At 36.0% G+C, this 19450-nt stretch overlaps 1 protein-coding gene across 1 annotated transcript in view; it reads right to left on the bottom strand.

Annotated features, from left to right (window-relative positions):
• The window catches only part of LOC149802826 (uncharacterized), a 349692-nt gene that overhangs the window by 66603 nt on the left and 263639 nt on the right, over positions 1 to 19450 (bottom strand). The window contains exons 45-50 of the mRNA XM_089952278.1: positions 19218 to 19349; positions 14320 to 14444; positions 13557 to 13750; positions 12687 to 12811; positions 6121 to 6378; positions 3560 to 3725 (exon numbers count right to left, since the gene is read on the bottom strand). Of these exons, the coding sequence (XP_089808404.1) occupies positions 3560 to 3725; positions 6121 to 6378; positions 12687 to 12811; positions 13557 to 13750; positions 14320 to 14444; positions 19218 to 19349 (1000 nt within the window). The remainder of the gene's footprint in view (positions 1 to 3559; positions 3726 to 6120; positions 6379 to 12686; positions 12812 to 13556; positions 13751 to 14319; positions 14445 to 19217; positions 19350 to 19450) is intronic.

Consider the following 19450-nt stretch of genomic DNA (forward strand, 5'->3'; position numbering starts at 1 on the left):
AAAGATGCTTACAATTGTTGATTGGCTCTAATTTTGAAGATATGACACTGGGTCAGTTTATATAACCCTTGACTTGGGAATGATGTAGGAAAAGTGAGTTATAAAGGGAAGGGATCCCAGTTTAAACCAGAAATGACTAAAATACATCTTTGACTGGATCTATGAATACATCTATGACTGGGTTAGGACAGTACTTGCTTTTTAGGTAAAACGATGAATGATGCAATCTGAAGCTGGTATTGCATCATACATTATATGAATTGCATCATGTTATTCCTAGAAATCATGGATGATGCAATCATAACTAAGCTTACATCACTCTGCTGAACAATTTGCCCTGTATCAGCTCTAGAAATCATATAGTGTCATGCTCTCTCATTTGTCAGTGTTCGATTTTGCAAAGGGACACATTTCTGTTTTGACAAAGTGAGCAGAGATGCCTCGTACTTGTGTGAACAATGCAGATAACCTCTGCTATGTTTGTGGTGAAGTGACTTTTGCATCACAAAAGCGCAGTATAGCCATTATGATTAAGAAAGCCTATCACCTTTATTTTGGCTGCAGAATTGGAGATCAGGCCAAGAGGTGTAATCCACACATATGCTGCAACACTTGTGCAACAAATCTTTGTCAGTGGTTGAACATGAAAAGGAAATATATGCCTTTCACAATTCCAATGACTTGGAGAGAGCCAACAGATCATATCAGCAATTGTTACTTCTGCATGGTGTCTCAAGGTGGGAAAGGTGTGTCAAAGAAGAAAAAGTAGACTGTGCATTATCCAAACATTTCATCAGCTCTACACCCAGGTAACCCACAGAGAAGGACTTGAGTCAGAGGATGAGGATGAAACTTCTAGTCCTGAACCATCAATGTCAAATGACCCAAATTTTCTCCCATCCTCCTCCTCTGAACCACACCTTAAAACACAAGGTGAACTGAATGACCTTGTCAGAGATTTGGAACTATCCAAGAGTTGGGCTCCAGACTAAAGTGGTAGAATCTTCTGGCAGGTCATTTTAGGGTTTCCATGTTTTATGAAGGATCTTGTCCCATTTTTCTTCATGGAAGGTGATACTGTAGCCTGCAACAACACTGATGGTGTGATGGCAGCCCTCAAAATCGTTCATGATCCAGATGAGTGGAAACTGCTCATTGATTCATTGAAAACAAGTCTTATATCTGTTTTGCTACATAATGGCAATGTTTTGCCATCAATTCCAGTTGGTCATACAATCCATATGAAGGAAACCTATGAAAATATGAAAAAACTTTTGAGGTTAATAAACTATGACCAACAACAGTGGCACTTTGTGGCAATTTGAAAGTTCATGCTTTCTTGCTTGGTCTGCAGACTGGATACACAAAGTACTGATGTTTTCCCTTTGAATGGATAGTTGTGCAAGAGATTCCCATTACATCAAGAGAGATTGGCCACTCTGACAGTCATTGGAGCCTTGGAGGAAAAGTGTTCAGCATCCACCACTTGTTGTATCTAGGAAGATTTTATTACAACCCCAGCACCTCAAGGTGGATCTGATGAAGAACTTTGTCAAAGTCATGGACAAAACACAGGCAACTTTCAACTACCTCTATGGAAAATTTAGATAAAAAAAGGTGTCTTTGTTGGTCCTCAGATTCTAGAAGTTCTTCAAGATGATGCCTTTGACTGTACTGCACGACAAGGAAAAGATGGCATGGAAAGCCTTCCAGTTAATGGCAACAAATTTTCTCAGAAACAACAAGGCAGACAACTCTAGCAAGCTGGTGGAAAACCTATTCAAGGCTTTGGTTGCAACATGTCACTAAAGATACATTTTTTGCACCCTCATCTAGATTTATTCCACTGAACTGTGGAGCAGTGAGCAATGATCATGGCGAGCAATTTCACCAGGACATTGCAATAATGGAGAAATCCTACCAGGGCAAAGGAACCCATCAGTGCTTGCAGACTAGCCAAGAAGCACAGAGTAGACACGGAGTAAGGACTAAACTATGTCCTTATATATACATAATAGTTTTCTGCCTTTTTTTCATAATAATTTTATTTGTATAGCCTGTTTGCTGTTTTTAAAGTCTCACATAAACAGGACAGGTGAAATATTTTCATGCAAAGCAGCCATAAACACATGAAAAGACCTAGGTTTACAATTTATGATTACAACTCTATTACCTAGACAACATACATAGACATAAAATAAAAAATTTAAATATCTTGGAAACAGTAGCCTATCAGGTGTTTTAACTGTCATATTTGAATTCAGCTCATTAAAATCCATAATAGATAGCACATTTTATCTTTGAAACAGATGACTTCTAAAACATTGTAGACCTGTGAATCAAATTGACTTATATATATGGTATTTAATAATGATTTTTTTTTGCAAAACATTGTTATAATGTCAACCTGGGTATAATAATACACTCATTGTTATTTTGCAGCACACACCATGCCATGTGTAAACTGCTGGTTTCTTGAACCAATCATTATTTCCCTCTCCCTCCCTCTTTTGATTGTGATTTTGTTGGATGCAATTTTCAGTTTGATAACATGATGAAACCCTTAAGAACAGCCAAACACATTTTGTTTATAGATCTTCACGTCAATGAAAATATCAATGATTTTACTCAATATAAGCAATACACACAATGGATGTGTACTCTTCTATACCACTGGACCATAGAGATTTTGGACACTGGATACACCTGTTTCTTTTGCACATGAAATGCTTAAAAAGAACAAAAAATATAAATAAATTAGAACAGTACCAGGTTAGTTTCTTTCAGTGTCCATGTATTATCGAAAAAGCATTCTGTTTACCTATTTTACTGGAACATGCATTGGCAGGGACAGCAAATTAACACAATTTGTGTCATGTCCATACATTTTGGGACATATGATGTAGGTAACAAAAAGGTTTAGGACATATGATCTAGGTAATCAAAAGCTTAACCATAAATTATTGGACAGAAATTTGTTTTTATCTTGTCTCAAAATATGTTGTAAATATGTTAGTACAGACTCTAATCCACCTCAACAACTTTGAGCACCAAATCAGAATATCATGCAGGAGAGAGTCATAGTAAGTAATGTTAGTTGTTTTATGCTGACTGAGCACTCTAGTAATCCAATCATTATTAATTAACATATTAATCCTATTGAAATTACTTCTACTCAAAAGTAGAATAACACACTTTATGTAATGTTGACATACTACTCAGAGAAATGCATGTATTGCAGAAAACAGTATAGGTGTTGAAGATAAATGCATATATTGCAGAAAACAGTATAGGTGTTGAAGATAAATGCATGTAGTAACACTGGTAAATTACAGAACAAGCACCTGAAATTAGAACGTTTAAATAACATATACCATGTAACATCTTCTCAGCTGCTTGTATCGAAAAATACCCAGTAAACTTGACCCATACACTGAAGACGAATAACTCTCAAGGTAGTGACCAAAACTGCGCATAAAGTAAAATCCATAAATTAACACTGTATCATATTAAAAAGCTAGACAAAAAATGATTAGTTCAGAAATGTTTTAAATATTACCTGGACATGGAAGACACAGTCAAATATATTCCATTTCCACCTGGTTTGTCAAATCTGACCCACACACAGATGGACAGTTGTGAAATCTGTATCAACTCTCTTGCTGGTGGTTTACTAGTTGCTTCAGAATCATTAAAAAACTGCAAGTCAAAGCTGCTCGATTTTACTAAAAATAAAACAAGAATAAAACCATTTCTTTAAAATGAACAAAATGTAAAGCAAAAAATACCCTCCCAAGTTTATGTTGGTTTGCCAACTTGCAAATGAAAAGTCTTTGACGACCACTAGTGAAATATATTTTTGACCTTAAATTTACACAGATGGCAATGATGATTTAATTTATTTTTAGGTCTGAATTACAGGCATAGGGACTAAATTTATGCAAAGAAACAATTTGTTTTTTATAATATTAACCTAAAAAGAAAAGTTAATTAAAACAAAATGGGAATTATTATAATATACCCTCGTAGGTAACAAGTGACTACTAAATACTAAAGTTAAATGAGAGCAAGATCTGGAACAGAAAATTCCTTAGTGCAGCTCATTTCAGGTGGATCAGACATTCAAACGTGTTAATAGTTGGATGAGGTGATTGAGCACTTTTTAAAATGTTTATTGCAATAATGTAAGAATTCAAGGAAAATAGATGATAATACAGTATACACAACAAAGTTAACATGGCAAAATTGTACAAGCAAATCAGATTATCTCATTTTTCTTTTTTAACAATTAAGTGTTCTGGGGCAGGGGCCTGACACTTTTTAAGTTAAAAAAATTCTGTCAATACTTGAAAAATATCTTGCACTGATTTATAGGAAAATAAAAGCATGTTATTGCTATTACCTTATTTGAAAAAAGATAATTACCTTAAGATAATAAAAAAATATCTTAGCTCAAAACAAAATTGCAGCTCCCCACCCACCCACCTCAGAATTATTTAATAGTAGATAGCAAATCTATGTGTATAGTAGTAGTTGTATATGTTGCAATATAAACACTGTAACTAAAGTGTCATGATTACACTATTGTGGACACACTGTGAATAGCATTGTGCTGACAATATAAACACTGTAACTAAAGTGTCATGATTGCACTATTGTGGACACCCTGTGAATAGCATTGTGCTGACAATATAAACACTGTAACTAAAGTGTCATGATTACACTAATGTAGACACTGTGAATAGCATTGTGCTGACAATATAAACACTGTAACTAAAGTGTCATGATTACACTACTGTGGACACACTGTGAATAGCGTTGTGCTGACAATATAAACACTGTAACTAAAGTGTCATGATTACACTATTGTGGACACCCTGTGAATAGCATTGTGCTGACATTAAAGAGCTTTTTGACAAAAATAGGAATAGGAAGTGTTGACAATGAAGCATACAATTTACTAGCTACACTATAGATATAAAAGACAGGGAAACTCTGAGTGGCATGCCAACACCTGTGCAAAGTATTTGTCAGAGAGAGCAAGTAAACATAGAACACACCTATTCAACAAACAAGAAACTATTTAGTAGACTTCAGAAACTATGTAATATTCAAACAGAAAACATATGCTCTCCTGAAAATCTTAGAACAATTTGCAGTCTTAAAAAGGAATTCATGTACTTAACACATTAACATACCCGTGTGTGTGTGTGTGTGATTTTGGATTTTTAATGTAGCTTTAAAAAAAATTCACTCATATCACTATGATGTCTGCAGTGTGGCAGTTTATAGTGATGTCTAGCACTAGGGCATGATGTCCCACCCAGTCATAGTATCCTGACACCAGGCTGACCAGTCCTAACACTAACCTCTTAATACTGAGTGCCAAGTGAGGCAGCTGTTAGTACCATTTTTGTAAGTATTTGGTATGACTTGGCCGGGGATCAAAGCCACAACCTCCCGCATCTGAGGTGGATGCTCTAACCACTAGGCCACCGGAGCAGTTAAACATACCCTAGTAAATAAACTATATTTGAAAAAATGACTTAGTTTAATCTAAATCAAATATTTTTCCAAAGTTGCACCTGGCCTAAACATCTTTCAGAATGTTCCATTTGGCCACCACATTTCCAGAATGACCCTTGTAAAACATGTGACTAAAGGGTTGTAAATGAAATTATATTTGTAATATTTAAAATTAACTTGTGGCAAATAATTTCTTTTGTAAAAAACATTAATTTTTACAAATTCTTTTGTGATGAAAAATAAAAACATCATACTAATATAAGTAAATTCATAACAAGATAACTTCGGAATTTTTCAAACATTCCTTGCTGACAGAAACTATCAACGTACCAGCACAGTGAAAAAGTACCATGGTGCATACCACCAGAAAAAATTACCATGGTAAACAAGTATACCGGTAATACTGTGCACCCAGATGTAGTAGTATTTTAATTTTGATATGAAAATATTAAGTATCATGGTAAGAAAGGTGAACACATATCAGAATCAGGGGCTACAGTAGAATGAACATGAGCAATAGATACATCCACCAACCTAAAATATGCTAACAAAAACACTATCCTTTATTACTTTTCTGACTTCATTTTTATTTACCCTTTTCACAGATGTATCCAGTGTAGTTCACAGAGCACTGACATATGGGACCATCAATCGCACTTGTACATGATCCACCATTTTTGCAGGGATTAGATGTGGAACAGTGGTCTACCATATGTTGACAATTGTTGCCATAGTAACCAGTGGCACAGTAGCAGGTGTAGTTATTAAGCTGATCCACACAAGTACCATTGTGTTGACATGGATTTGGGAAACATTCGGTAATTTCTTTTTCACAGATTGTTCCAGTATATCCTGCAAGAAATGTGTAGATGACTTGAATGAGACACATCTGATGACTTGAATGAGACACACTAGATGACCTGAATGAGTCACATCTGACAACTTGAATGAGACACATCTGATGACTTGAATGAGACACATCCAATTACTCGAATGAGACACATTATATACAACTTGTTTGAAGAGAAAAACAAAGAAAGGAATCAAACAAATTACCCATTTTCAAAAGTCATGCTATACATACAAAAATGTGTAGGACAAAGCAAATTTTTAAGTATATTATATTTCTTCAAGAATATTTGCATGATCACATTAATGTTACAAAGATGCTCTACTGCCTCTCAAATCCAATCACAGAAAGACAAATAAAATTGTCTTTCCAGTCTATATTCTATGTAGAAACTCTTCCCAACCCTTCCCCTTGCCACTGATAGGTGGCTATTGTTGTTTATTGCTTACCAGTTCATGAGTGATACCTTGATGATGATTCTTGAATTTACAGGTAGGTGTGAGGGGCATATAAGTAACATGGTTGGGTAAGTATTCTTGGAGAAACATAGCTGACTAAAAACATTTACTTTCTCCTTGGATTACATTCCCTGATCACATTACTTTAGGAGAATATGTAAAAGGATGAGGCATTACTGAGTATCCTACAAGTACAATGTCACCCTGGAGGGAAAAAGGATTCTTCACTGTAGGACAGTAAATCAAATCATAATAAAAACACAGCACCAATGATGGTCAACTAATCTGTGATGCCTTTAACCATGCAAGAGAAAGAGAGAAGCAAAAAGACTTTCTTTCTTACCCAGTAAACCATCAGGTGAATGAAGCAAAAATGTTGTTATATGCCCTTGATAAGACAGTGATTGACTGGTTGTTTTGTTCTATGCCCTTGATAAGACAGTGAATGACTTAAGACTGGTTGTATTGTTCTATGCCCATGATAAGACATTCAATGATTTAAGACTGGTTGTGTTGTTCTATGCCCTTGATAGACAGTGAATGACTTAAGACTAGTTGCGTTGTTCTATGCCCTTGATGAGACAGTGATTGACTTGCACTGGTTGCGTTGTTCTATGCCCTTGACAGTGATTGACTTGTACTGGTTGCATTGTTCTATGCCCTTGATGAGACAGTGATTGACTTGTACTGGTTGTGTTGTTCTATGCCCTTGACAGTGATTGACTTGTACTGGTTGTGTTGTTCTATGCCCTTGATGAGACAGTAATTGACTTGCACTGGTTGCGTTGTTCTATGCCCTTGATGAGACAGTGATTGACTTGTACTGGTTGTGTTGTTCTATGCCCTTGACAGTGATTGACTTGTACTGGTTGCATTGTTCTATGCCCTTGATGAGACAGTGATTGACTTGTACTGGTTGCGTTGTTCTATGCCCTTGATGAGACAGTGATTGACTTGTACTGGTTGTGTTGTTCTATGCCCTTGACAGTGATTGACTTGTACTGGTTGTGTTGTTCTATGCCCTTGACAGTGATTGACTTACACTGGTTGCATTGTTATATGCCCTTGACAGAGATTGACTTATGATTGGTTTGATGATGGACTTAGGCTTCATCAACCATATATACCAGATTAAGTTTTCATCACTGCAAAGCTAGATGACTAAACTTTGAGAAGGTTGACTGTGAATGCCAGCTAACTCCCTCTAGTATGTCTAAGACTGCCATATTCCATTTGAATGCAAAGTTCTCAATAGATGGCTCCTATTCATGAGCTGAAATGTTCATGAGGCATACTGGATCCCTTGAGATCTTGGAGTATGCTGAGTCTATTACCCACTTTTGTTATGATGCTAGGGCTTTGACGGTTATATCCCCTTTCTCTGGCTTGACTGGAAAAAAGAAAATGTTGCCCCCACCCATTTTTGAGCACTTTTCCATGCACTTTATATAGTGACCAGGACATGCATCACTGTCTCCTCAGACATAGTGGTAAAAATGAGAGGAAAGATGACCATTGTTTGATTGCCCATAGCAACCTGTTCTTTGCTTTGAAGCCTATTTACATCATCAAGAATACCTAATCATCAGAGCTGAACTGAAAGCAGTTTGGGTCATCCAAAAAGGCATGCAACTCACTACAGTTATTTTGAAACATGTTTTATGTGATAGCTGCTTCATGGAAGTGCTGGCTAAGGGTTGGAACTGATCTGAACTGAGCCATGTCAGTACAGTACACATGATAAATTCTACATGGGAAACATGGTGAGAGATTTTGGTCTACTATATAAATGTGAAATTGGCTAGCAGATCTCATAAATCCTTATCATGACCTATATCTCCTCTACCATGTTTTGGAATGTGCTTGAGAGCATGGAGAGGATACCTATTATTGGAATTGGTGCTAAGTTTTTCTCTTTGAAGAACCAGATATTACCTGATTCTGGGACTGAGGCACTCAAAGGAATCATACCACTGCTACTGCACCAATTCATGAAAATCCACCATTTCCCCTTATCCACTTTCGGGGGGTGGGGTGTCTTTTTAACTTGTGAGACTCTTTCCACAATAAGAGGACAAAATTGTTTTGTTTTGTAAGGCTCTCCTAACAACAGCCATGACCACTCTGGTGGCCCAGTGGTTAGAGTGTCCGCCTTGGAAGCGGGAGGTCGTGGGTTCAATCCCCAACCAAGTCATACCAGAGACTTACAAAAATGGTACTAACAGCTGCCTCGCTTGGCGTTCAGCATTAAGAGGTAAGTGTTAGGACTGGTCGGCCTGGTGTCAGGATAATGTGACTGGGTGAGACATCATGCTACATGTCTGTGGCATGATGCCCAGTGCTAGACATCACTATAAACTGCCACATCGCAGCGATATGACTGAAAAATTGTTAAAGCTATGTAAAAAATCAAAATCACATCACATCACAACAGCCATGCATAAAGGAGTAGACTCTTGGGGCATGGATAAAACACCTGCAACTGTGGTGGTTTGAGCAGCTAAATCTGGGACTAGTAAGATGAAGGGGGTCAGATTGTGATTCCACCTTGTTGCAAGGAGATCTACCACTGGGCAGCTCCAAAGTAAATGAATCAGTTGAATGGTCCTTGGGTTGATGGACAATTCTTTTTGAAGAGACTATATTGGAAAATGAATCAGCCAGGATGTTGAGTCTACCTTAAAAGAGTCTTTTCTGGGCAGTTATATTCATCTGTCTGCACCAGAAGAGAAATTTCCAAACCAGTAGGCACTGATCTGGTGATTTCATTCCCCTTGTTTGAGGAAGAAGGCCACTACAGAGAATTGCCCATCATAATGAAGACTACTAGAAATGCATTTATTACGCTTTTCATTTCTGGGATGGTGATTTGGAAAGGCATCTTTTGTGGCCCCCTACTTTTTGAGCAAGATACAATTATTTTGAGCATCAAAATGCTTGATGAGATTAAAAGATAAAAGCTCCTTCATAAAGAAAGAGAAGAAAATCTGACACTTCAGTTAAAGTGGTACAAATAGGATCAACATGTATCCTGCTACATTATTTACATAAGGATCTCCATTTGTTGTTGTTGTTGTGGGGGTTTAATGCCATTTTTCAGCACATGATAGGCTATGCATGGCGGCCAGTATTAATGGTGGAGGAAGAACCCAGGAAAACCCCGGAAAGAACCACCGACCTATGAGAAGCTACTGGCAAGCTTTCTCAGATACCCACATTGGCCGAATCCTAGACTTGAACCCACACAGACAGAGGTGAGATGGCAGTGATCCGTAACGGAGAGCGCTTTAGACCACTCGGCCACTCGGGGCCCCCATTTGGAATCATAAATTTGGAGGAGACTGATTTTTTTTATATAAGCCAGGCATGTAAGTGGAAAATCTGGGTTTCTGTGTAGCAAAGACCCTTGTGCTGCAACATCCTGTCTCTTCTCTGATGTAGTTTCCTGGGTTTGTCTACTAAAAGATCAAGACCACTCAATTAAAATCATTGGAGCCACAAGTATGTCATCATCAGGTTGAGCTGAGATGTGAAGCTTCTGAATTAATCAAGAACTTGAGGGATTCATTATGAAACATTAAATGGAATAAACATACTGAGGATTCCACTTCAGACTGAAGTCCTCCACAGTCCAGGCTAAATGATCTTGGGGGATGTAAAAAGGATCTTGTTGTTCAGTCTCACATTAAAGAAGTCCACTATTGTTCTAGCTCAGCTGAAAAGTGACTTTGCTACCAACTTCTGCAGAGACCATTCCATAAGAATCACATGGCACCATTAGTACACGATCTCTGCCAGCATATTTCTTTTGCCAGAATGTTGAAGACTCTGCTGGTGATCACCTACATGACTGCCCATGAGAGGCAGTTCCAGGCTTCCATGCAAAGAAGAGGAGCAGATGTACCTCCTTGCCACATGAGGTAGACTACAACCAATGGTCTGACTGAGGCAATCAAAACAACAGTTCTAGACAGTAATTTCTTGATAAAGCTTCACACAGACGTTTGTTAAAAATGACTGTTTTCAAACAAGAAGTTAAACATTTTTTCACTAACACCTTTCGCATATTGATACAGTGAATATTGTCAGAATGGGGCGGTCAGATCTGATGGACATCAGAAGACAGCATCTTTAAACAAAAGAGTTTAATGATAGCGAGTTTATTATGGTTTTGCATGTTTATTTTGTTATTCCTTCATTCAAAAGTGGACTCAATTTGGCCTTGATCAGCTTGCCCTCTAGTCTGTTAACACAGTAACCCCTAGCAACGAGTTAATGTGGCAGGAGGTAGTAGCCTACTGCCAAGCTCTGTAGCATCATGGTCATGAATGATACACTTAAGTGTGTGGTATTATAGAAAGGTAGACAGATGTAGCTCTACAATGATACCAAATAATCTGGAATATCTAGTTGCACAATAAAATACATATAAAAAACTCATTTTCTGGACCTGACCTTTTTCTACCCAAAATTCGGCCGTGGTCAGAATCCAATTTTGTGTCCGGATTTTAGACTTTTTGGTGTCAGATCTAAGGCAAACCAGTATGAACTGCAAACAGATAGATGAGCCTTTGCAAAAAGTAGGATAAGATGGGCATTTAGAATAAAGAGTGGTCTCGATACAAAAATAATAGCTCGGTTTAGCAAAAAAAAAAAAAGAAAAGAAAAGAACTCCAACTTTTACCCTTCTGCTCATGAGTGAGCCAAATAGACATGAAAAGTGATGTTTCTAACACAACTAGGCAGCATGTTATTGAAAGATCACCAGGGGTTTGGTGTTTCGGATCTATTCAGAAATAGCATTCAAAATGTGTTTCCTACTCGATTTTCAGGCAAAAATGACAAAAACCTCCAGGGGTTAATGTGTTAACAGACACTTCATCCAAATTTATATAGTCACTAAATTTCAGTTTGCAATCTAGTCTCACCCATCCCCCATTTCTCTACTGTTTTCAAGTTTTTACTAGTATCATTCGAGAAACAATCACTAATTAACAAATTTTTAGAATTCAATTTTAAGTTCATCATAGAGTGAATTAGGTAAGGGTTGCAATGAATATCACATAAAAATAGGGAATGGTAATGATCTGCATGATATATGTGGAAAACTATTTGTGTCATGCTTCTTTGACCATTTGACAAGTGAAGTGGAACCTCAAATACATTGTGATCCTCAACTGGACAGATATATTGTCTTATTTTTTAATTATTTATAAGGTAATACTTTTGAAATCTACTTGTTTTTGTTTGCATATATTTTTTAGGAAATTTTTTTTTTATAGGATGTAACCATTGTTTACATATACACTGCTGGCATATTTTATTTACGATCTGTTCATCCTAATTTGGGGGTGGGAAAGAGAGAAAGGAAAAGGAAGAAAGAATGAACAAATGAATCAAAGAATTAAATGTAGAAATATTTCTTAAGAGCAGATACATTTACTACATGGGAAAAGAAAGCAATTTCCGAAGTGATGTTACCACAGTGGTGATGCCACTTTTAATTGCCATTAGCTGTGACAATATCAATTTTTCTCACACTGATCATTTCAATACTCATTATGAAATATATAATTAAAAGCAATATTTAATAATGTAATGAATTCTTTTAATTACTGCATAAATATAATATTCCCTAAAGTCCATTCTGTGATAGTATGTTACCGTGAAATAATTATGGTAAATAGTCATATACATAATATAGAGTAAATGCATCATACATTAAAAATACAATATGAAATGATGCTTATCTCACAGTTGACAAAAACTATTTAATCTTGACTGCTTCATACATTTTGCAAAAGCTAATACTCTGACAGTATTGCTATAATCCAATTATTATGAAAATTTACCCTTTGGACAATGACAAAGAAAACCAGTCTCACTATTGTTGCAGGTGGCACCCTGAGCACATGGCAGACTGGTACAGCTATCTCTTCTGATCTCACACTGTGATCCAGTCCACAAAGTGGTGCAACTGTAAGAAATTAAGTTTCTATAATCTGATGCTAGAACAAGTTTTATGCATCTGTATTAGAGTAACAATATGAAAATTGCACATAGCATTACTCTATTTGTTGTGGGTATTGCAAGAATTCAAGATTTTGATATCATGGTGCAGTTTCTTTTTCTTACGTTCACCAAATTACCTATGATTAACAAATAAAACTTAACGGACTCTCTGTAAGATCAAGCTGATGCCATTGTAAGACATTCCAGTCTGCCTTTTTTCTTAGCTATCTGAATGGTGAAGAAATTTCTTCAAAAAGCTAGCATCAGCTACTTTTCTTGTTCCATAAACAGTTGCAACATAAACAAGCATGGACAGAATGAGAAATTTCAACTGAGCATTAATATTGTTAACTTCACAATCAAAGTTGAAAATCAGCATTCATGTGACTTTTTTGAGGTAGGCTTATCTTCAATGGATTCTTCTTTATATGATTTTAAATGAAAGGCTTCCATGATTTTTAGAGGAAAGCTACATAAATTATTTTCCACTGACATGCTAAAGACCAGAGCAATTTTCTGGGTGTGACCTGGGAAGAAATACATGAATATTTCATTCTCAAAATGAAATCCCTTCTGTTGATTTTTATTTAATTTACAGTGAAATTGGCAATAAATGTTTAAATAATTTCTACTCAAATAGAATTTTTTAAAATTTTGTTCTATATCCCAATTTACTTGTAAATACATCTTTAGCAATCAGTGGTCCATACCTGCAGTAAGATCCATTTACAAGGTCAATACATGATCCTCCATTTAGACATGGGGAGTTCTCACATTCATTAATGTCTATTTCACAAATGTTCCCAGTGAACCCTGCCTGACACACACAGCTGAACTGATTCTGTCTGTCATTACAATGACCTCTATTCAAGCACGGGCTGCTCATGCACTCATCAATATCTTCCTAAAAAGAATACAGATATTATCATACAGTAAGTCCTGACTGACCTAAATTAAAACAGAGTTACCATACATGTAATGGACTCAATATATAAGTTTGTGAATGCTGTATACTTCTAACCCATGTGAGGATATTTTTATTTTTTTCTCTTCCATAATCTTTAATAAAATTGTCTTCAGTATTAAACCAACCAGATTTTTAAAAACACAGTCAACATATCTTCATAAAAATAAGACATGGTACCAACAACAAAAAATAGCATCCAAAACTGCCAAAGAAGATCCCTTTCTTTAGATCATGAAAAGTGCAACAAGACCATTCACTACTCTAGAACAAAACTAAAAATTGCAAGACTTGGATATACAAAGGTTAAAGTAATGTATGCTATAATGTTTAAAAAAGCACATTCAATACAAACTAGTTGTGGAAAATGTCTGTTCACAAGGATCCAAAATGGTTGGCATTTTTGGAATAATTTTATTTGATAAAATGGCTACAAGGATACAGACACTGCTTGCCAATAAAATTACAATCGCATAATATTTCTCAATACACAAGTATGACTGACTTACAGTACAGTTTGGTCCTGCATATCCCTCAGTACAGGTACATGTATATCCATTAAGGTAATCTTGACAGGTTCCATGTACACAAGGATTAGATTGACACTCATTTATTTCAACATCACACAGTGCACCTGGTGGAAGAAATAAGGAAAGCTTTTGCAATACTTAACAGTGTAAATAAATTATCAGCGTGTAGCAGTACTAGTTACTGTAAGATTGAATAGCATATTGCACAATATTTAACAGTGTAAATAAATTATCAGTGTGTAGCAGTACTAGTTACTGTAAGATTGAACAGCATATTGTACAATACTTAAAAATAAAGTGCTAAAATATAAATAAGAAAAATTGCACACAAAAATAAAAACACTGGAAGACATAACCTTTCAAACAAAACAAACATGAACAATGCAATTAAATGACACAATGTTAAAATTCCAAGTTAAATAAAATAAAAGATAAAGGTGGAACATGTAGTAAAAAATTGTCATATGAATTGGTTTTCCTCAGAAAGATAAAAAAAAATTGGAAGGTATAAATGAATGAAATAAAACAGCTCTGTAAATATTAGTGAACACAGAATTTTAGCAAATGTTCATGCAACAAAAATTATGAAACTATTACAGTGTGACCCTGCTATAACACGGTAGTTGGGAGCCATAGAACCCGACTTCATTATAGACTGAACCGTGTTATAAGCAACCAGGTCAGTTAGCTGAAGAAAATGTACCCAAAAAAAATTGTGGGGTGTGGGTAATAAATGCGGGCAGCAAAATATGTGCTTCATTGGCACAGTTACCATCTTAAATTGATGCATATTAAATGAGAAATACACCTGTAGTGAAAACAAAGAAGACATAATATAATAGTTTACTTTATTTAGAGAACCATGAACTGGTACATATATGTGAATCCTGTTTATATATAAATGTCTAATGTATAGCATGACTAGAGTATCAACACCTGCGAACCTCATCACATACAGTTAATCCACAATACAAGTAATTCCATTGAAAATATGCACACATACAGCTTTAAAATATTCAATAATTTTGCAACGGGTCATATTATTCTGAATTCAGTGGAAAAACATAGCACAATCATGTAATGAATGATGAAGCACATTTAATTTCAGTACATTCCAAGTCAGTAAAAATTACTTTGCGTTTTAAGCTGCCATTGGTAGCGTTTGTAAGCATAAACTTTTTCCCTCCAAAAAGGAAACTTTCACCGTGCAGTTAGCTTGTTCCAGTCACATTGGAAAATGCAAAAATCCATCAGATTCCATCGCTTTTATTTAAGTTTCGTACTGACTTCCTTTGAAGAAAAGTTCTTTGCTGTTATTGAAAGATTGTAGTCGGCTTCCTTTGATGAAGGGTGCATGTGCTATTGAAATCACCGCTAAAGGACAGCTTTGGAGAACCAAACAAATGCCCATTTCTTATTGTGGCGGCAACATCAAATAATTGTATTGCATGATTGAGACTGGTATTTTTTCCACTTGCTGAGTATGTTTTCATAACAGTCAGTGCTTCAAAGGCAATCTGTTTCCTTTGAAATTTTAGCAAACTATTTTATCTGGGTACATTTTTAAAAAGGAATTGGCCATCATTTGGACAATTCTAGTTACTATCTCTCCATGCATATCAAATAAACCAATAAGTAAGATGTATTTGGGGTTTTTTTTACATTTGTGGTACCAGCGTGATGCTGACTTCCATGCATGTGTCTGAAAATTAACAAAGGGTCAACAGACGATATAGACGTAGGTGTTCTGATGACAGGGATTATTACAGAAAAGTGAGTGTTCTGAAGGATTTAATTCTGAGAGAAAAGAAAAGGAATTTTTACTTACCATCCACACACAAATGTCAGTCTTTGTAAATATATTAATTACTAGTGAGCAGCCGAAAATCTGATGAAAGATAGACTACGAGGCATAAGTACTGAATCTACCCATCCATTTACCACTCTCTATCCATTATCTCATAAATCCCCATTCTAGTGTTGATTAATATATGGTTTTGTTGTCATTTATTTTATATGGAGTCTGTAGATCAATTTCTTGTCTGTACTTTGGATGTTGTTTGTGACCATCAAAGTTCTGGAACCATTCAACATAGTCTGTTGGTGTGAACACTGCCAAGTTAATGTATATAGGCCTTTTATCATTGTTGTCACTTCTACCTCATTTTCATGGTATTATGGGCCTTGTCAATTACTTTCAGTCTTCGGACTGGAAATTGGCTGTACATATAACAGCATAGTTATGGAAATATTAAAATTGGAAACGGGGAATTCTCTGATTATGGGCATAAGGTCATCAAGGACAGCACAGCTGTTAGAATACAAAATCAGAAGAGAGCACAGTGTTCAAACCAAGACATCTTCATAAGGTTTAAACACACCATCAGCAGGTCTTCAAGCTGAGGTATCTAGATAAAGTCAGAACACAAGCTCAGAAGAGGTCTTCAAGCTGAGGTATCTAGATAAAGTCAGAACACAAGCTCAGAAGAGAGCAGAGTGTTCAAACCAAGACATCTACATAAGGTTAAAACACACCATCAGCAGGTTTTCAAGCTGAGGTATCTAGATAAAAGTCAGAATACAAGCTCAGAAGAGGTCTTCAAGCTGAGGTATCTAGATAAAGTCAGAATACAAGCTCAGAAGAGGTCTTCAAGCTGAGGTATCAATATAAGTTTAGAATAAAACATCAGCAGAGGTTTTCAATTTGAGGTATCTAGATAAGGTTAAAACACAAAATCAGCAGAGGTTTTCTATTTTTTGAGGCATCCAGATAAGGTTAGAACACATGATTTGCAGAGGTTTAAATCTGAGGTATCAAGTTAAGTTTAGAACACAAGATCAGCAGAGGTTTTCAAGCTGATGTATCACAATAAAGTTAGACTACACTTCTACAATGTTTTTGCACTGTCTTCATTTTATATAGATGTATGTAATGATACTATTGTTGTATCAGATACAAAACTTCTGTGTGTATAGTTATGTGTTCTTGTGTGTGTGTCTGAGAATGTAAATGAGTGTGTTCTCTTCTCATTTCTTTCTTTTTTTAATTCTTTTAATTCTTTTTAATCATGCTTAGAATAAGAAATTTTGGATAGAAACTAGTATTTACTGAAGTATCATAACTAGATAAATGTTTATTATCATTAATAAATTTGGTGTGAAGCCCATCTGGATGTAGATTGACTTTTGGGGGTCTTCATTTCCTCTACTCCATTTCTGACAAAGTTATGGGCCTTGTTGGTGGAGTTTTGATCTCAACACTGGGCACTACCTGTTATAGACTCATTACTGCATGGGTATGTTTCAGCACATTATGATACTGTTCTGTGTGCAATCATAAAAGTTATTCCAATAGTTATGTTATGCCTATATATCCTCCACTTCATTTTCAATAGAGTTATGACCCTTTTTCACAGTTAGTATCACTATGAGACTCTTGGTGACTTGTTACTCTTTCTGCATAAACATTTTTTTAAAATAAAAATAAAACTTCAAGTATACTTCATGAAAGTGAAAACCAGAGTTTAAGTTCAGCTCATTTATTTTATTTTCATTACAGAACAGCTATTTTGTACTATCAACAACATTGATGCTGGTTGTGAGGTGGTCTTGAAGGCGTAGGAAACCAGAGAACTTGGACAACATTGATCAAGAATGCTTCACCACTTCATGTTGCTCTTTTGCTGTTTGATTAGAAGTTCAACATTTGAACTAAGGTCCATGACAATACAAAATATTGGGAGTATTTGGGTAGTCACAGAACCTCTGTTGGTAGTGCATCTGACATGCAATCTGAGATCTGGGAATTCAATACCTGCCCAGGCCAGATTGGACCAGCTGCCTTGGTGTGTCCTTGGGAAGGCACTTAGCTGTCATTTCATATGATATAGCCAAATATGTGTTAAAGGTGCCATTCAATTCCAACAAACCAAACAACTCCACATCTAAGCAATCTGGAAATCCTGTAATATTCTGTAATGTTTTAGATCTTATCATTAACGCTGAACATCCAAATCAAGAAGTCAAGAATCAGTAATAAGCATTATATGGCATCCTCAACTATGAGAAAATCACCAAATCTAAATGACTGAATATTTAACCTTGTAAGTATCAGAATCAGGAACCAGGCCATGGACTTCAGAGGCAAATTCCATCTATCAGAGCCAGGAATCAAGTCATGATTATAGAGGCAAATTCCATCTATCAGAACCAGGAATCAAGTCATGACTACAGAGGCAAATTATAAGTCAGAACCAGGAATCAAGTCATGACTACAGAGACAAATTATGTCTGTCAGAACCAGGAATCAAGTCATGGAAACAGAGGCAAATTCCATGAATCAGAACCAGGAATCAAGTCATGGCCACAGAGGCAAATTATATATGTCAGAACCAGGAATCAACTCATGACTTCATAGGTAAATTCCATCTATCTGAAGCAGGAATTAAGTCATGATTACAGAGGCAAATTTCATCTATCAGAACCAGGAATCAAGTCACGACTTCAGAGAAAAATTACATCTATCAGAAACAGGAATAAAATCATGACTACAGAGGCAAATTCCATCTATCAGAACCAGGAATCAAGTCATGACTACAAAGGTAAATTATATCTGTCAGAACCAGGAATCATGTCATGGCTACAGAGGCAAATTATATCTGTCAGAACCAGGAATCAAGTCATGGCTACAGAGGCAAATTATATCTGTCAGAACCAGGAATTAGGTCATGACTACATAGGCCAATTATATGTCAGAACCAGGAATCAAGTCATGACTACAGAGGCAAATTACATGTATCATATCCAGGAATCAAGCCATGGACTTCGGAGGCAAATTACAAAAGTGTTATTGCTGTGCTATACAAAAGCTTGAGTACCTTTCCATCCTGGCCTACATGTACATGTGAATCCTGGACCAGTATCCTGGCAATGCAATGTATTTGTTTGGTTGCAGGAACAATTTGCACAATTATTATAGATGTCCTCTTCACACAGTATACCTGTAAATCCTGAAATATACAATCAAAATTTTTTTTCATGGAAGGATTTTGATCTATACTGGTGACAAAATGTAGACTGCATTAAAAGAAACAACATCCTTAGAAGATGT

This window comes from Sinohyriopsis cumingii, chromosome 3 (genome assembly GCF_028554795.1).
Source record: "Sinohyriopsis cumingii isolate HCF-2022 chromosome 3, ASM2855479v2, whole genome shotgun sequence".
Classification (NCBI taxonomy): domain Eukaryota; kingdom Metazoa; phylum Mollusca; class Bivalvia; order Unionida; family Unionidae; genus Sinohyriopsis; species Sinohyriopsis cumingii.